Raw genomic sequence first — 19438 nt, 5'->3', positions numbered from 1 at the left:
AGACTCAAATGGGTGGCCGAACTTCTGAACGCGGATGGCACATGGAATGTTCCAATCCTCAGGCAACACTTTTTCCCAATAGACGTCGCAAATATACTGAAAATCAAGGCATCTAAGCGGTTGGGGGATGATGTTATCGCATGGCAACCAGACAAACATGGGCGTTTCTCAGTCCGCTCAGCGTATAACATGATCAGAGATAATATCATGGCCCGACAGTGTGTCGGTGAGTCCAGCACAAGACCTGATGGATTCAGACCAGCATGGAACCTCCTGTGGAAATGTGGAGCACCACCTAAAGTACGTATCTTTGCTTGGAAAGCTGTGCGCGAAGCATTAGCCACTCGGAGCAACATGCAGCGTAGGCACATGGAACCTGATGGTATATGTACGATCTGTGGGCTAGAGGAAGAGACGACACACCATGCACTCCTACGATGTCCTCATGCTAGGCACCTATGGGATGCAATGAAATCTGTGTGGGATCTCCCATCAGATGAAGCACTATGGAACTCTGAACCTGATTGGTTGCTCATGTTAATCCAGCAGCTCAATGACACACAACGCATGCTCCTTCTCATGGTACTTTGGCGGGTGTGGCATGTGCACAATGAGCTAACACATGACAAGCCATTGATTCCTGTTGAAGCTTCCAAGAAATTCTTGTGTGGGCATGCAGACCACCTACTAATGATCACACACTATCCACACGCTGATTTCACCAAAGGCAAGGTTCCTGCTAACCTCAGTGCAAATACCACAACAGTAGTTCATACCGTGACCCATTCAAAACCTGAAGTTAAATGGGAACCCCCACCAGCAGGACATGTGAAGCTTAATTTTGATGGCTCATTTGTGGCAGAAAATGGTGCTGCGGGTGTCGGAATGATTCTACGGGACCATGAAGGGCAGGTTATCTTTGCTGCCTGCAGATGGCTGTTTGATTGCGAGGGACCCCTAGAAGCAGAACTAGCAGCTTGTGAGGAAGGTCTCCGTCTAGCTCTGCATTGGTCTCAAGCCCCGCTTCAGGTTGAGACGGACCGTGCCGAGATCATCACCCTTGTAAAAGCTGGGCGGGGTGATCGATCCAGAAATATGCACCAAGTTACTGAGATAGTGCATCTGCTCAACGAACACCACACTGAAATCCATAAAATTAGTCGTGGGCAAAATAAAGCTGGGCATGCAATGGCGGCAATTGGTCGTGGACAACATCGCACAGCTTGTTGGCTTGCAAATGCTCCCCAGGAGATTATCGTTATCATTACCGATGATTGTAAAACTGATATTGCTTAAGTAATGAAATGTTTTTTCCCCGCAAAAAAAAATAAAAAAAAATGAACAAAGTAACGGGCACTAGAATAACTTGTGGAACATGTCTATGCCTAGAAAGGTCTGCATCTTCCTATGGTGTTTTGCTCACAACAGTCTCCCGCTACGCATGAATATCAAGAGGAAGAGAGTCGAGCTTAATACGCGGTGCCCAGTTTGCAATCGACTCGACGAGGATGGTGGCCATTTGTTTTTCAAATGTAAATACGTGAAGCACGTGTGGAGGACCCTGGACCTGGAAGAGACCAGACTGGTTCTGTCAGGGTGTCCGAGTCTTTGGATTCTTGAGAACGCTAAGAGAAATGTGGCACTGGTCTTCTTGTGGGAGTGGTGGTCGAATAGAAATACGATCAATGCTGGTGGTCGGCCCAGGACTGCTGATGATATTAGTTTCACAGTTCGTCAACACATCCAGGAGTTTTCTGGTGTTCCTAAAGTGCAGACAGGGGTGGTAGTGAACACTAGGAAGATGAGATGGCTCGAGAGCATTGGATGGGTTGTCCGTTCTGATCAAGGCAAGTTTGTGGCAGCCAGTGCAAGGAAGCTGGATCACTTGACAGGACCACTGCATGCTGAGGCTATGGCGTGAATCGAGACTGTCGAGGCTAGTGCTGAAATGGGGTTTCACAGGATGCAGTTCGAGTCTGATTCTCAGGTACTGGTGAAGCGCTCAAGTCGGGTGACCACGACTGATCGCTAATTGGGGTCCTCCTATAGGAGACCCGTAGTTTATGGTTCGCAAATATCAACTCTTCTGACTTCAGTTTTTGTAAGCATGAATGTAATAAGGTTGCCCACGAACTAGCCGATTTTGGCTTCAGGGCGGGTGTTCCTGTCTCGTTATGGATTGGAGCAGGTCCCAGACTTTGTTTCGGCTATGGTCGCCAGTGATCCTGCTATGCGGGTTTAGTAATTAAATGAACTAGAAGATACCCCGCGCGTTGCAGCGGGAACTTTGAGCGGAGAATTTGGGAGGGGAAAATGCCAACTGTATTGTATATGCCATGGGAGGGGAAAGTGCAAGTGCCTATGCATTATCAATGCATCAAATGGTGTATTTGGTATTGAGAATAAATTCTCAAAGTTGCTTGAGAAAACTGACGAATAACAATTAATATTTCAAGTCCATACTATAGGTTAGGCTAAACGGTTTAAATCCAAACGCCTTGACCTCCGCAGAAGATGTTACAATCTAGAGCACATTTACATATTTATTCACATTACATAAAAATAAAATGGGTAGGTTACATTTGTTGATATTTTGTACATGCATGTCATTAAATGGTCTTCCTGAAATGCAGTCAACAGTTTGCACACTCGAATGACACATGTGTGACCTGAAGCCCTCCTGTGACCAAAATTGTTTTGTGTGTCAAGTTTGTTCTCCTCCAGTTCATTCTAAATGCTGTCAGAAATATTAGATGGATGCTATATGAAAAAACAAAAAGAATTGCTATCAGTAAGTATATGGGAAAAGGGAATCATCACCTAAAAACCAAAACTTCTTTTGATTACTTATATCTTCTTATTTTTGTTCATCGTTGTTCCTTGTACACATAACACTACTACAGCCAGCCGCTAGAGGTGTGTAACTATCAGTTGAAGGGGCCATTTTCATCAATCCCTTTGAACAATCATTATAGAAATATAATTGCATAGTTGATGTAAAGATAGCGACATCTAGCTGACAAATATTTTAAATACTACCAAAGAGAGAAATATCCTTGCCTTCTCAAGTCTTCCAAATTTTATAGATAGAAGACATTTCGTCGCCCATCATCAGCCAATCTACCAAGCTTGAATCACCAATTTTAAATAAAAAATGTTCAAAGACATCTGTTTCTAAATTCTCCTGAATATAAAAATGGAAGTACATTCATGTATAGTTGGTGCCCCGGTCGAAGTACCACCCATGTGCAGCAAGCAGGAAAAAAAAACAGATTTGCAGATTACAAAACTCACCAGTGAGCGAACACTTGCTGTGGGATCAGGTAGGCACACGATTGATTTCCTGCAAGTGGTGTATGGTGTCACAGATAGATGCAGGCCATTAGCTCTGACATAAAGACACATCGCAAGAATTCAAATCTACCTTGAGTAGGAAGTTATAACATAGTACTGCTGCAATGAAACTGTACCAATGGTCTAAATGGTCATACCTTTGGCATACACACAGAACCAAAAAGGTACTGGCTAATGATTCAACACTAAAAAAAATTATATTTTCTGCAGGAGATATGATGAAGATAGAAGTTCAACTAATTAACAAAATTGGTCAAACATTTAGATAAATAAAGCACACATGAAAGCATACCACATATTATCATTCCTGATTGAAACACTTGCATCCTCCCATATGCTTTGCCTGGCCTTCTTTGTGTTTCAACTCTGCCTTTCTAGAACAACTCCGGCCCTAAATTCATTCTATTTATATATAGTACATTCAATAACCATTTTACATTAGCATTATGAACATGTTTATGAAACATAACAGCTGATTGGTGAACAAAAGACCAGTAATTGTCATGACTTGCTCTTGCTTGGTCATCGCTTCTTCTGCCAAATGCTTTTATTTGTTTGCCGAGCGGATTTGTATCATCGCAGCTAGACTTGCGCTTCCCATGTAGATCATTGAAATGAATAGGAATCATACTCAGAAAATCTTTCGCCTGATGCTCCTTCCGGACCAAGCTGAGGTAATTAGAATTAATGCATGAGTTGGTTTGGTTTTGCCCCACTTTAATCACCTAAATATTTAACAAAACCATGTAAGATGCATCTCTAGATAAAACAACAGGGAAATATTCCGTCGTTGCACATTAAAAATCTAGAATCTGTTTTATATCTAAACTGAAACCCATCTAGTGTGTGGCCAAAAAAGGCAACCGGTTTATTTTTCCACACGCTGTATATTGTGTTGCGGGATGAAAAGAAACAAACATGATTGGATTGAATCGGGCCTACTCTAGTCATGGCAGGAGGGAGGCGGGGACGAAGGCGACTTACGTGTAGAACATCACGTAGACGTACTCGAAGCTGAACTGTGATTCCGGCTTGCCCTCAAGGATGTTGATGAGCTTTTTGATGCCCTTCTGCACGAAGTTCCACCCATCCTCCAGATCCTTCCCTTTCCCCGCCATCGCCGGCGGCCACAAACCCTAGATGAGGGGCTGGGTTCTGTTACGTCCCTTGCAGGGTGGCATTTGTGTCGGTTGGGGAGAGATGGGGAATAGGAGACGGGGCGGTCAACTATTAAGAGGAGGGATTCAGTCGCACCATGGACGTTTAGATTGGACGCTTATGCTTTGGCTTCCGTTTCCGTTGGTGGAGGAAGGAGGAGGCAACGGGAGGGGCATGGAGGCTTGGAGCATTGGGGATCAACTCTTGGTCTGCAAATCTGGGACATCTGTAGTGAATCAAACGGCTGAAATTATTTAGGGTGACGTGGATGCATAGAAACGCAGGAAAATCAAATAGTGGGGGCTACTATTTAGATATACTAGTAGATTGGTTCTGGATAAAAAAAACACACGCACAAAAAAATGATTGGACCGTAACCTGAGTCAGGCGGCCAAACGACGCGCGCTCTATATGAACGAACCGGCCCGCTTTGGACAGCTCTTTCCTCTCCTCCAAGCCAAACTCGTGGACGCTCTCCCCTTCCCAGCCTCGTCGCCCGCACCGCGAAGCAATGGCGACGGCGTCGGTGCACCTCGGACGCTACGTCCTCCTCGCCGGCGTCGGTGCGTACCCTTTTGTCTGTCTTATTTTCATCTCGATCGCGAGCTCAGTTAATTTCCGTGCGTGCTTTTCCTGACGGATCTGTCGATCGCGCGCGCAGGTTTCGCAGCCCCCATCGTCCTCGGCAACGGCCGCGCCGCCCGCTTCTTCGACATCCTCAAGGACTTCCAGGTGCGTGCGCGCGATTGATCACTAGCTTAATTTATCCATTGCTGCCTCGCTTCGACCGGTCACATCGATTCGCGGCGTCGACCGGCCGGCGGCGAGAGTGCGCGCTTGTCTAATTCCTATTCTGACTTGATGTGCTGCGGCCGGCCGGCGGCGGTGGTTCCACTTCCACAGGAGTTTCTGCGCGAGAAAGGAGTAGACGGCAGCGCCGCCGAAGAAAATGCCGCGCTCAGCCTTCAGGTGTGTGCTCTCTGTATTATAATGCCGTTGCGGTGACTGTAACCGGATGCACTGAAAATAAATTAGCGTACAGAGTATGTTTATATCGGTGGCTTAATCATGTTTTCTACCAATTTTAGCTGCAAATGCTTGCTAGGGAGGTCCGACATTTGTCAATGGCTCAGACTATTGTTCATATCGACCCCGGCAACAAAGGTGCGTTCATCTGCTGCCCTGAAATTTCCTTGGTGTGACTGTCCAACCATGTCTTCATTAACATTACTTGGCATATCCTCGTTCCCATGCTGCTGCTAACATTAAGGGTCTAATAATGCCTTCCAAAATAAAAGCGAAGTGCAGTTGACTTCTGCTGCATTCCAGAGTCCAGACGCATCTTTTCTCGGATTATACAAATATATATTTGATGTTCATGACAGTTTGATTACAGAAATAAAAACATTACAGGGGACAAGCAGTCTAAAAAACTGCAATTGAGAAGTGTGTAAAATACCTAATATGTTCCACTGCTGATTAAAATCTGACTGTTGTATTTTGTTCATTCTTTTTTTAGGTCGTGTTTTGGTCATTTTACATCGACATCTACGACATGGTTTATAACCCCTTGTTTTTCATCTGTTTGCAGTTCTGTCAGCTTTCATAGCTCCTGCTGCAGCTGCTGGGGCGGCGGGCTATGCCTATATGTGGTGGAAAGTACGTGTTATCTACTTTATGTTAGCCTTCAATCTTCAACAATATCTGCGACATCTCGAGAAACACTAGCAACCGTCATGTGCAATGCACAATTTTCCTTAACAAATCCTGCATGCAAAATACATCGTATATGTGAAAACTAAAATTTGAACTATAATTTTAGTCGTCATTAAATTTATGTATCTCAAATCGCTCGAAGGAAAAGGATGGACATTGAATATCTGTTAAATCTTGAGCAAGTCTACATTTAAGAGATATTTAGTAGGGCTTGATTAGGGTACTGGTTGTGCCATAACTCTGCAATTACATGGTAAATTCCAAGTACACCACACCAACTCATAGTTCTATAACTATTCGTTGTCATTTAGTTCTTTTAGTAAAAACTAAAAGTGGTGGTTCTGCCACATTGTTCGCAATTATCCAAAATCCTGCCTGGAGTTCTTCATTGTCATATTATTAAATTTTATATGGTCTTAACTTCTAAACCTTGTTGGTTTCACATTGTCTAGCTAATTATGCTTGTATGGCTCGTAGCACCGCTTGTTGGTTGCAATGACCACGCCCCTTTGTTCATGATCTTGTATTAGCAGATTGTAACCTTGTTACTATGGAATAAACTCCCTTTTACCCAGCAAAAAGAAAACTTCTAAACCTTGTTACCCTTCTCAATCGGCACACATATGCATAAAAAACGTCATTTTCTTGTTTATACATTTGGTATTCATTTGATCTTGTGCTGTCCTAGTTATCTGCCTAGTAGTGCTTGGATTGATTCAAGCTTTTACTTCCTGATCACATCATCATTACATTGATTTATTTCTCATATATTTACTTGTATTTGCACGCTTTCAGGGTATCTCATTTTCTAGCATAATGTACGTTACCAAGCAAAATATGGCTAATGCCGTCTCAAGCATGACAAAGCATCTGGAACAAGTGCAGAACTCTCTTGCTGTAAGTATAAAATAATTTTCCCAGTTATGTTTGATTGGAAAAAGGGTCACCATCTCCTTTATTCCTACATTAGTCCTGTGTGCTTCTAGATAACCATACCTCTTCTTTGTATTGTGCAAATTTGTTATTTTAACCTTCTTGGCTTAATACATTCGTGAGGTAGAGCACTGCCATCTATCTTGTGCATAAAAAGGATAATTGCACCACTTGTGCTTGTTATAACTATGGATGTGATACCAATTTTGGTGTTCACCATATCTATTTTCTCGCAGATATATATTTGGCTTAAAAGTCACTAGTCATTGTTGTGCTACTGCTGACCTGTTTCCAACAGAAAAGAAGTCTGCAAGGGCAATGATCTTGAAAGAAGTGTTTTCTTACAAAGAAAATTGCCATCATATGTTGAATAAACACTAGTAGAAAAAGGACCTTTAGTCCCGGTTCATAAGGGCGGTCGTTACTAAAGCCTCCCCCTTTAGTCCCGGTTCTTACACGAACCGGGACTAAAGGCCCTCCACGTGGCCGCTGCCTCGAGGTCCACCTTTAGTTCCAGTTGGTAACACCAACCGGTACTAAAGGAAATTTTATGATTTTTTTTTGAAAAAAATTGAATTTTTTTTTATTTTCAAATTTCTGAATTATTTTAACCTCTAATCTCTAATCACCAACCTCTAATCTCTAATCACCCCTCATCATTCTATCTAACTTTCCGGACGGTCACCCATCCTCTCACTACTCCAGCCTGAGCACGCTTAACTTCCGGGTTCTATTCTCCCTCGTTTCCAAGTCTGCACTTGTTGTTTTCCTGACAATAGTAAGATGTCAATCCTATTAACCCTCAGGAATTTAGCTTGGGCATGAAGTCACACATTTCACTGTTTGAGTTTGAAACTATTGTTCTAAAAAACAATAATTATTTAGTAACACTAATATTTCTTGAATAAGTAGTTTGACCACAGTTTGACCAGATTTGACCAAAATTCAAAAAAACTGAAATAATTATTTAGTAACACTAATATTTCTTGAATAATTAGTTTGACCATTGTTTGACCAGATTTGACCAAAATTAAAAAAAACAGAAATAATTATTTAGTAACACTAATATTCTTGAATAATTATTTAGTAACACTAATACTTCTTGAATAAGTAGTTTGACCATAGTTTGACCAGATTTAACAAAAATTCAAAAAAAAAACAGAAATTTGAGCATAGCTTTTTTTCCTTTTAGAATTTGAGGATTCTAAAAATTTGCAAACAGGCCGTAGGCTGTCAAAATCGGATGCGGATTTTCGTGCTGAACATTTTGATATATTATACGTTTTTTTCTGACATCGTATGCAAAAATTGTAGCCGTTTTACATTTTCCCTACACTTTTTGCAAAACATGTCCAAATTTAAGTTTTTAAATTTTTCTAACTAGTACAAAACTGAAAAGGCGATCCACGCGGGGGGGGGGGGGGGGAGGGTAGAGTTTGAAATGGGACCTTTAGTCCCGGTTCATGGCACCAACCGGGACTAAAGGTCCCATTTGAATCGGGACTAATGCCTGTACGGTGCCCTAGCCGCTCGAACCGGGACTAATGCTCACATTAGTCCCGGTTCGTAATGCAACCGGGATTAATGCTCTTTTCTGGCCGAACCAAAGCCCTGTTTTCTACTAGTGAAACATGGATCTTGAGCTTCCTGTTCAAGATATCTTCCGATATTCTGATAAATCGGCCGGTTTATCGCTTACCGTTGTCTGACCGATAAGAAAAATTGGCCGATAAATCAGCCGATATGGCAATAAATTGGCCGATATGCCGATAAACTGGCCGATTTACCCCTTATCATGGGTCGGCCGATAAGCTCCCGATAAGCGATATCCCCAACATAGCCTCAAACTATGTGACTATTATTTATAGTAAGATATGTTTTCTTCAAATAAAATGTATTGGCAATCTGGGTTGCAAACTGGTTGATACGATTCTAAAAAGGCTAATCAATTTAAATGTGTGCCTAATTTGCCTCTCTTTTTGTGCGAGAAATGTGGAATATCGATTTTTTTTATTGTCGCCATTTTATGTTAAGCCGGCTGTTTAATTCTCAAGTACTGACATTTCTCTCTCAATCTGAAGGCTGCTAAAAGGCATTTGACACAGCGTATACAAAGGTTGGATGATAAATTGGATAAGCAGAAGGAGATGTCTGGACAAATAAGAGATGAGGTACTTCCTAAATTTCCATGCTTCCCGTTGTAATGATAACTGCACATGGCACAGCTTAATTTGAATAGTGGACTTGGCCACATGCAGTGTTAAGTACTTTTTTTCAATGGTTGATTTGTATCAAAGTAAACACTTCAAATTACTTGGTGAATTACAAATATCCCATTTTCTTCTTTCAGGTTGCCGGCGCACGGATTAAACTCAAGGACATTGGTGCAGAAATGGAAAATCTAAAAAAGTTGGCTTTTAATATGGTAAGCTTATATTGGATCTATCATTTGGACAGTATTGATTGCCAGTACGTCTTTCAGCTGAGCTAACGTAAACTACTGGGTTGCTTCTGCAGGATGGAAAGTTAGATTCAATTCAAGACAAGCAGGTAGGCTCCTCCACATATAAATATTTACTTCATTGCTTTGATCTTCTTAACCGTGGGAAATTTGCTCTATATATACTGCTATCACTTGTCACTGAAAAAAGAAAGAATTATATGCAAAGGGATTCCCTTAAGAAATTCTTGACATCAGGAGTGAGTCCAGCGGATAACATTTCTCTATGCGGCGACTAACGATATTGTATCAACAGGATTGCCAATTGGCTGGCGTGTCGTATCTCCTCCAATTCATAGAACCAAATGTTGCGATGCTGCCAGACCGCCTGGTAAGAACCTAACGAGAAATTACCGCTCTTGCAACCACAGGGCTTCTCAATAACTTGTTGCAGCATCTCACTTGCTTCAAAAAACCTCTGAATCATCATGGGAGTAGATATTTGGGTAGCTGAACTGCATCACATAGCCTTCGTCTGTCTAACATCTTCATGTTCATTTGCTGCAGGAAGGCTTGCAGCGGCCGGTGGTTACGAGATCCATGAAGCAAGGAGAGCTTCCGGTTAGTTTCTCTTCTCCCATCCAGAACTTTTTCCATGGTTAGCCACTGTTATATAAGTATAACTTTGTCTGATCGGAACCTCTTTCCTTCAGGGGCTGGAGTTCGGGCTGCGGCTGCTGGCACTGGAACAATCTGCGAAAGGAGCAGGGCTGGCCCTGCCGCCCGTCAAATCTGCGTGCTGATACTTCTACTTCTACTTCTTACGTTGTCAATCGTGGTGGAGGCTGCGACGAGTTTATAAATCCCAGGTTGTACAGACAGGGAATTCGTAACATCTGGGAGTTACGCTGAAAAAATACACGACATGTAGGGTGCAGTATAGTGTTTTTACTGGTCATTTTAGCCGAACTAGGCCGTGTTATGTTGGTTAACTATAGTTTCGAGCTGTCCTAATCTTTGCAGTTGCTTGGTTCGGGCGTCCTGTTTGATTGCCTTGCTGCTCGGTGAACTATCTGGAAGCTTACTCTGCTTTCACAGTTTTACGACTGTGTTTTATCTTAAGATAGGGGTAGCCTAGTACAGACGACACCCTTTGGAGGCTCTTATCAGCGTTATATTGCCGGCTGTCGCGCTGTGATTTTTTTGAGAAGTCTCTTAATCGGCCGTAGTTGTGCTGTTTTTTTTTACGGTAAGCTCACAGGGGAACCCTAGCCACCACCAACACAACCTTCTCTCCCTCTTGTCTCCACCGCTATAAAGGCCTCAACATGCATTCTTCCGGAGAATCCTATATACAGATATGCCCGAAATAGATGATGGTTGCGCTCGTGCCTGGTTGACGAGATGATGGCAGTTTTGTGGGTTGTCTACGTGCCAGCGAGTAGAGATGATCCATCTCTACGGTGTGGTGTTGCGGAGGTGGTGCGCGGCCGATGATGCTGACTGGGAGTGTGGATAGTCTGGTCAAGTTTGATGGAGATAGTGGCGGCCGATTGCGGCCATGGCGGTGCACTAAATGTTTGTGTTGTATTATCTGGGGATCGGTGGAAATGTGTAGATTCACGACCGAGATACACTTGCGCGTCGAGGCGTGTGATCGCTAAGGGTCTTCAATGTTGGATCTTGACGGTATTGTCTCTTCTCGCTGGTTTGATCTGTGATTGGTGTCACTCATGTGTTTTCTCGCTGGTTTGATCTGCGATTAGCGTCACTCATGCTTCGTTTTATGTGCTTGACTCTGTGTATGTACGGCTCCTAGTAGTTGGGTTGCTTGCCTAGTATGTGCATGATTTTCATTGTGTGGTTGTGTCCACGTTCAGAATGTGTGCACTTGCATCATCTTGTTTTGCTCAAAAACTACTTGGCATGGATAATCATTGGTCTTTTTCTCTTTCTGTTATTAACACATCTAATAGCATCGGTCTTGTATGATCTTTATGTGTGTGTGTTGGTGTTGCTTATATACATCCTAGTCATGTAGAGACCGTGTGCATGCTCACTAGGCGTTGTGTCTCTTTGATGCTACATTATAAGTCGATAAAAAGACCTTATCGGTAGAAAAAAAAAGCGCTAGTAGTGAAAAAAAATAAAACATCATAGTGATGCTTGTCATGCCAAAGCCCCGAGGTAGTTGCCCCTACTGTACAAGCAATGGGGGACAATTCATCCTAAATTCGATAGTTGGTTATATTTTTTTAAAGGCACTGACCTGCTATAAAAGTTCATCAGAAACACAAAATTTCTAAACTTTTGTAAAAATTACATTGATGTTTCTGGAGCACCGAACGACCACTACCACTGGCGCGTCGTTGTCTATACCGGAGCCAGTCTGGCCTTGTTGATGACAACTGAGAAGTCTTCGTGCGCGCGCGCCTAAGGACCAGTGCCCTAGAGCTAAAGGCGTCGACGTGCATTCTTCCGGGGAATCGTATATATGGATATGCCCGAATCGGATGATGGTTGAGCTCGGTGTTGTGTTCCCCATCATTTGAAGTTGCGCCTAGTTGACGAGACTGGTAGTTGATGGCGGGTTTGTGGGTTATCTGTGTGCCAGTGAGTAGAGATGATCCATCGCTACGCTGTGGCGTGACAGAGGTGGTGCGCGGCCATGATGTTGACTGGGATTGTGGATGGTCTGGTCAAGTTTGATGGAGGTAGTGGCGGCCGGTTGCGGCCATGGCGGTGCATTGAAGGTTTGTGTTGTATTTGTCTGGAGATTGGTGGACATGCGTAGATTCACGATTGAGATACCCTTCCGCGCCGAGGCGTGTGATCGCTAGGTTTTTTGAGATAACATATACTCCCTCCTTTCCTGAACATAAGGCGCATCAACTTTCGTGAAAGTCATACACCTATACCTTTAACCAAGATTGTAGAATAAATTATCAACATCTGTAGTAATATACTTAATAGTTAAAATATGAAAATATTGATGTTATTGGACCTAATAAGACTTACAAATTCAGATGGAGGGAGTAGTCTTGCTAGAAGCAAATGCTGTTTTTTTTTCAGGGGAGCAAATGCTGTTATTGGACCTAAGATTTACGCACATGACGTTGACGTTTGAGGTGTTTATCCGGCCGCCGGAAAGCGATAGCCCTGACACGTCTCAAAGCAAACGATGCTCTGTATCCAATCCACAGAGAACAAGTTCCGTGGCACGCAAGCCGCATTCCGAAGCCCCGGGCCGCGCACACATACCGTGGCTGCCACGCACATCGTCGCCTCACACAACCCACGCGCGGGAGCCCACTTGCAGCGTGGGCCGGAGGGTTTATGCGCGGGCTTGCGGCAGAACCCCCCAACGCCACGCACACTTTCCCCCAATCCCCACACCTCTCGCTCGCAGCCCTTCCCTGCCCGGAGACGCCTGAACCCCAGCACGCGCACGGACACACACTCGACCCCGGAGCCGGCGCCGGCGGCGGAGATGGTCGACGGGGAGAAGGACCCGGCCCCGCTGCGGCTGGAGACGCTGCTGGCGCTCGGCCTCGACCAGCGCACGGCGGAGAACGCGCTGGTCAACAGCAAGGTCACCGCCAACCTAGCCGCCGTCTTAGCCGAGGTAAACAGCGCCTTCTGTCCTTGCTCGCGCAGTAGTCTGTCGATTTCGGCGAGCGCTGGTTTGCGTGGCCCCTGCGGCTAGGGTTTGATTTCTGCTTTCCCGCGATGCAAGTTGCGTCAGTTTACCTGACCAAATCGGCGCCACTGGGAAGCCCTAGCATTTTTTGCCCCTTTTAACTGTAGATCTGCACATGAACAGGCTGGTATAACCGGATGCGACAAGTCCGTTGGGAATCTTCTGTATGCAGTAAGCACCCGCACCAATTTCCCCTGCTGCATTAAGAAATTTTTATGCGTGTGACTCATGTTGGTCCACTTGTTCGTGAATGAAACAGGTTGCCACGAAATACCCAAACAATGCACTCGTCCATCGTCCTGCCCTCATTAGCTACATCGTTTCGACGAAGGTATATATATCTGCGGCCTATTCATGCTTCAATCCAGTTTCACCACAGTCTGCATTATGTGTTCTTCTCCGGGAGCTCAGTCGAAGAATTAGTTCTGTTTCAGTGCTTGTTTCTCCTTATGCCGTGGATCTGAAGTATTTCTTTCTTTGTCACTTCAGATTAAGAACCCTGCACAGCTAGATGCTGCTCTGTCGTTTCTTACTAATACCGGTCCTGAATCTTTGGATATTGGGAAGTTTGAAGAAGCCTGTGGTGTAGGTATGTTTTCGTAATCAGAATATAGTTGTATGCTTCTGCAAATTATAAATCATGCATGCACATTCACTGACTGTACACTACAATTTTCTACCAGTGTGATTTTAGAATGTGGTTGTTTGGATGATAAAAGAATATTGAATTGGTGCACATTTTTTGTGATCAGACATGGAAGGGGCACCTTTTTCTGGGCCAATCCTTCCAATTTATTGTAACACAATCTGTGACTGCAGGTGTGGTTGTTTCTATTGAAGAGATTCAGTCAACTGTTGCTGAGGTTCTAAAGGAAAACATGGAAGCTATATTGGAGCAGCGGTATCACATAAATGGTTTGGCTTCCAGTTCACTTTCATATTACTGAATTTTCTGACTTAGTACTAGAGGGAAGAGAACTGGTCCTTGATCCTGCATTTCCTTCTCCCAGTTGGTGGCCTATGCGGACAGGTCAGGAAGCGGCACCCCTGGGGCGATGCTAAGGCAACAAAGGTGCAAAATGATCCTGATTAAATACCTGAGTGTCTGGTTGTATTGCCATGCCTTTATGTTGAACCACTTCTTTTTTTGCTCTTACAGGAGGAGATTGAGAAGAAGCTTGCTGAGATACTAGGTCCGAAGACGGAAGCTGACAATGTAAAACCAGTGAAAAAGAAGAAGGAAAAACCAGCAAAAGTTGAGGTTGGTGAGCTGAAGGGGATCCTTTGGTTTTAAAATATGACGATTTGATTACCGAATTACTTAGTTATGGTATCTGTGAACTGCAGGAGAAAAAGGTTGCAGTAGCCACTGCTGCACCACCATCTGAGGAGGAACTGAATCCTTATACAATATTTCCCCAGCCAGCGGAAAACAATAAGGTACCGTAGATTGTGAGATAAATTGATTAAATTTCTGTTGTTATTATGCATCTCAGTTGTGCACTTCCCAAGTAGTTATCCTTCTCGTAAGCACCTTGATTGACTATCTGTTGGAGCTTTGGGTGTTGTGAGAAGTTAACTTAAGTGGTCTTGATTTCTTTGCACGAGCTAGGTTCATACAGAAATATTCTTCAGCGATGGGAACATATGGAGGGCGCATAACACGAAGGAGATATTAGAGAAACATCTTAAGGCAACTGGTGGAAAAGTGATGACCCGTTTCCCGCCAGAACCTAATGGATATCTTCATATCGGTCATGCTAAGGTTTAATGAAACACATTCCCATATATGCTACTTCCCTGAAACATGAAGATAATAAGATTATGCATGCTGACATGCTTCATCTCATTCAGGCTATGTTTATTGATTTTGGATTGGCTAAAGAGCGAAATGGTCACTGTTATCTCAGGTAATAATATATGAATTTCCATTTGGAACAGTTTTCTCCTGCTTGTCATTTTTATATACTTTTTTGGCCTGTTAATGTTGCTCTAAGGTCAATTTTGTGCCAACTATTTGTTTTATGTTCACATTTTTTGCCTTGACCATGCCATTGAATAAATACTGGAAATGGTCTTTGAATTTATGCTTATTGTCTTATATTATACGTACTACATCTGATTAATTATATCTGTTTTTGATCCTGAGTTCTAATTAGTTTTGCTTGGTACATAAATGCTTACAAAGAATTCTTGCTCCTTTAGTTTTTGCATTCTCATTCATGTCAAAATGGACTGCTGTCTATTTGAATTACAGGTTTGATGACACAAATCCAGAAGCTGAAAAGAAAGAATATATAGACCACATTCAGGAGATAGTCAAGTGGATGGGATGGGAGCCCTATAAAGTTACATATACAAGTGATTATTTCCAAGCTTTATATGAGCATGCAGTTGAGTTAATACGGAAAGGGCTAGCCTATGTGGATCACCAGGTTTGTTTGCTCTTCTCCTTTCTTTATCATGGTGCAATAGTTTATTAGAAAGGAGAGTGTGTAGATAGTGACTAGTGTATGCTTGCCAGACTGCAGAACAAATCAAGGAATACAGGGAAAAGAAGATGAATAGTCCATGGAGGGATAGGCCCATTGAAGAATCTCTGCAGTTATTTGAAGACATGCGACGTGGGTTGATTGCTGAGGGTGCAGCAACTCTCCGAATGAAGCAGGACATGCAGAATGATAACAAGAACATGTCTGATTTAATAGCATATAGAATAAAAGTAAGCGATGCAACATTGCAACTCACTTGATGAATTTGAATGTCCATCTCATGCATACAAAACTCTATCTTTGATGCCCATACAGTTCACTCCTCATCCGCATGCTGGTGACAAATGGTGTATCTATCCAAGCTATGACTATGCTCATTGCATGGTGGATTCACTTGAAAACATTACACATTCTGTAAGTTCCTTTCTTGAAATAGCTTTGCCTCGGTTGAACTGTAACTTGACTGATTGTGGTTATTTGTTAGTTGTGCACTCTTGAGTTCGACATACGCCGCCCGTCATACTACTGGCTACTTGTTGCCTTAGGCTTGTACCAGCCACATGTTTGGGAGTATTCGAGGCTAAACATATCACATACTATGATGTCCAAAAGAAAGGTATGTTAGAAAAGAGAAGATAAATGTATTTGATATGTACTACTTATTGATATCCATTTCCTTGTTCTGTTGCAGTTGAACCGGCTTGTGACAGAGAAGTGGGTAGATGGGTGGGATGATCCTCGCTTGTTGACTTTGGCAGGACTGAGGCGACGGGGAGTATCAGCAAATGCGATCAATTCATTTATCCGTGGAATTGGGATAACGAGAAGGTAAATGCATGAATTATTGTTAACAAAGGCTCACATGAACCGTGCTTTGGTCTATGTGCTCAAGCATTAAATCTCTGTTTCTGCTACTGATTTGCGCTTCTTTCTATATGCAGTGACAATAGCTTAATTCGTGTTGACCGTCTTGAATATCATATCAGAGAAGAACTGAATAAAACAGCTTCTCGAACCATGGTTGTTTTGCATCCTCTAAAGGTTTGGCACTCGGTTCCTGCTGCAATTCACTTCACGTCTTCAGCCTCTAGAAGTTCCTAACACACTCACCCTTTACTAAATTATTAGGTTGTAATAACTAACTTGGAAGATGGAAAAGTCATAGACCTTGATGGAAAAAAGTGGCCTGATGCTCCTGCTGATGAAGCTTCGTCCTACTACAAGGTGCCTCTCATGTTCAGTATATGATGAGAAGAATAGTTTTTGTTGCTATGTAAATGATATAGGTTTACCGTGTCTTTGCTTTATGTTTTACTTTTGTGTCCATGCTAAATAATTTCTTATATGCTACCTTTATACAGGTTCCTTTCTCAAAAATCATCTACATTGAAAAAACTGATTTTCGCGTGAAGGACTCCAAAGATTACTATGGACTGGCTCCTGGTAAATCTGCCCTGCTGAGGTAATTGATTTGGAACTATTGTTCTTTTGTTAAGAAAGTTGAGCTGAAATTACGTGACTATTGTTGTTCACCTACTCCATATCTGCATAGTGATACATGTCTATTTGATTACTAGGTATGCATTCCCGATAAAATGCACAGAGGTTATTTATGGTGATAATCCAGATGATATTGTTGAAATTCGAGCCGAGTATGACCCTTCAAAGACCTCTAAACCTAAGGTAACTGGTGTTTTGAATCTTCACAAATCTACTTAGGGAGTTGAGACACACACACACACACAAAAAAAATAAAAATCTGGATGTTGACTTGGTTTCTAATCTGTTCAGGGTGTTCTGCACTGGGTTGCCCAGCCAGCACCTGGAGTTGATCCGTTAAAGGTTGAAATAAGATTATTTGAGAAATTATTCCTATCTGAGGTAAAGTTTTGCTGGCTGTGCTTGCTGTCATTACTGATGTGTGTAGGACTGGAAAGTCACTTTCTTGTGAATGTGTTTCTCGCTCTCTTAGAATCCCGCCGAATTGGAAGACTGGCTGGGTGATCTTAACCCGCACTCAAAGGAGGTAGTAAAGGACGCCTATGCTGTACCTTCACTGGCCACCGCGGTTCTGGGCGACAAGTTCCAGTTTGAGCGACTTGGTAATCTCTGAACCTCTCTGTATACTGTTGGCATTCCTCTCTACATCGCTTGATGCAACTGACCACCGTGCTTGAATGTAATTACAGGCTACTTCGCTGTGGACACGGACTCGACGCCCGAGAAGCTTGTGTTCAACAGGACTGTAACCCTGCGCGACTCTTATGGGAAGGCTGGACCCAAGTGACTGCAAATTTAGTGAAAATGTTCCGGTTTTTCTTGGTCACAGAGACGCTAATGTGAGAAAACATAGTGTAATGCATACATCATGCCAAAGGCCAAGAGGCCTTTTTTGTTTTTGTTTTTGTTTTGCATACTGGGCTTGTGATGAGTATTATAGCATGTTTTGTTTCAATCGATCAAAACTTGGATGATCATATGCTCAAATAGTTACTCAGATGACCTGCCTGGTGCGGTAATGCCTTCAGCCGGAGCTTTCCGTTTCTTCATGACCCCCTCCCCCCTTCTAAAATTCTAAAAAATACTTCTCTGGTGTTTCGCGTTTTCTCTGGTATTCATTTTATCTCTATTGTCCAACCACAACCACATGGTATTACACCCAAGAGCACGCTTGCCAAATATTCATGAATTTAATCAGCGTGTTCTTTGAGATACCATTGCTGCTCGGCGGTTTCCTTATGGGACAATGGGCATATATTTCATTGGGGCGTGTGAACTAGTTGATATATTTTTAAGAGCCTGTAGATTCCATTCAACTGATAAAAAGTCCACCATTCTTGAGGCAATTGCACCACATGACCTTTGGACTTGGATTTAGGACTCGTCTTTGGGGTGCCTGGATCTCACAATGACATCGATTTGTATAACAGTTTTCATTGTTTACAAGGTTGTGTGTGGGGTGGTTATAATTACAACATGTGGTATTTCTTTGTGATGGTATCTACCCATCGTTGCCGACTTTCGTCAAGACCATTTCCGAACTAAGGGGTAACAAAAAAGTCACTTTGCCCAAAGATAAGCCGCTAGAAAGGATGCCGAGAGGGCATTGGAGTGCTGCAAGCCTGTTTTGCACCTGCTAAACTATGAGATCTAAAAACATTGTGGAAGGTGATGACGCTTGTGATCATGCACAACAAGATTGAGGATGATTGAGGTCGCCACTCTGGATTTTTAAAACGTGGGTGTTCCTATCCGCTTCCAGAGCAGAATCCTACGACATTTGAGGATCTTATCCAAATGCATTATCAAATTCAACTTAGAGGAACTCATAAGTAGCTGTAAAATGATCTATTTTATTTCAAAACTTTATGTTTGAATCGTAAGATTTTTATTGAAAAAGAAAAAAGACAAGAAAATGCTTGCATGAATCTTCGTGTAAAATCAATGATATAGAATTTAGATGTGTAATACTTAGAGCACATCTAGATGTGCTTTAACAAAACTGATTTTTATTTAAATTATTGTTGCATTGTAATATTTACCTTCCAGTTGCTTAAGAATTTGTTGTTTATCTTTCATGATTGTTTTGAATAGTACATGCATATAGAAAATAAAAAACTAGAAGCATACGTTTGACGCCCGCGG

The 19438-nt window shown here is 42.7% G+C and overlaps 2 protein-coding genes across 2 annotated transcripts; both read left to right on the top strand.

Annotated features, from left to right (window-relative positions):
- The first annotated feature begins 4971 nt into the window (after window positions 1-4971).
- Window positions 4972-10765, top strand: LOC109756976 (uncharacterized). Its single transcript, XM_020315808.3, has 12 exons — window positions 4972-5075; window positions 5174-5244; window positions 5416-5481; window positions 5601-5676; window positions 6104-6171; window positions 7024-7125; window positions 9243-9332; window positions 9512-9586; window positions 9679-9711; window positions 9918-9992; window positions 10169-10222; window positions 10315-10765. Exons 1-12 carry the CDS (start codon window positions 5024-5026, stop codon window positions 10402-10404), a joined length of 852 nt encoding a protein of 283 aa, XP_020171397.1. The 5' UTR covers window positions 4972-5023; the 3' UTR covers window positions 10405-10765.
- A 2161-nt stretch (window positions 10766-12926) lies between these two features.
- LOC109756972 (glutamine--tRNA ligase) lies at window positions 12927-18270 on the top strand. The gene is made up of 22 exons (XM_020315805.4): window positions 12927-13226; window positions 13425-13472; window positions 13561-13632; window positions 13791-13890; window positions 14121-14216; window positions 14312-14373; window positions 14461-14562; window positions 14649-14741; window positions 14914-15066; window positions 15156-15211; window positions 15559-15736; window positions 15826-16023; window positions 16109-16207; window positions 16278-16409; window positions 16485-16621; window positions 16735-16834; window positions 16922-17017; window positions 17155-17255; window positions 17371-17476; window positions 17585-17674; window positions 17766-17895; window positions 17983-18270. Exons 1-22 carry the CDS (start codon window positions 13092-13094, stop codon window positions 18078-18080), a joined length of 2382 nt encoding a protein of 793 aa, XP_020171394.1. The 5' UTR covers window positions 12927-13091; the 3' UTR covers window positions 18081-18270.
- The last annotated feature ends 1168 nt before the right edge of the window (window positions 18271-19438 follow it).

This window comes from Aegilops tauschii, chromosome 3, assembly GCF_002575655.3.
Source record: "Aegilops tauschii subsp. strangulata cultivar AL8/78 chromosome 3, Aet v6.0, whole genome shotgun sequence".
Taxonomy (NCBI): domain Eukaryota; kingdom Viridiplantae; phylum Streptophyta; class Magnoliopsida; order Poales; family Poaceae; genus Aegilops; species Aegilops tauschii.
This window is presented reverse-complemented; position numbering and strand designations above follow the sequence as displayed.

Excerpts from the sequence above, each read along its gene's own strand:
- LOC109756972 (XM_020315805.4), top strand. The coding sequence starts at position 13,092 with ATGGTCGACGGGGAGAAGGACCCGGCCCCGCTGCGGCTGGAGACGCTG. Across the intron at positions 13,473-13,560 it reads TTGGGAATCTTCTGTATGCA|GTTGCCACGAAATACCCAAA; the intron begins GTAAGCACCCGC and ends TGAATGAAACAG. Across the intron at positions 15,067-15,155 it reads TTCATATCGGTCATGCTAAG|GCTATGTTTATTGATTTTGG; the intron begins GTTTAATGAAAC and ends CATCTCATTCAG.
- LOC109756976 (XM_020315808.3), top strand. The coding sequence starts at position 5,024 with ATGGCGACGGCGTCGGTGCACCTCGGACGCTACGTCCTCCTCGCCGGC. Across the intron at positions 5,677-6,103 it reads TATCGACCCCGGCAACAAAG|TTCTGTCAGCTTTCATAGCT; the intron begins GTGCGTTCATCT and ends ATCTGTTTGCAG. Across the intron at positions 9,993-10,168 it reads CGATGCTGCCAGACCGCCTG|GAAGGCTTGCAGCGGCCGGT; the intron begins GTAAGAACCTAA and ends CATTTGCTGCAG.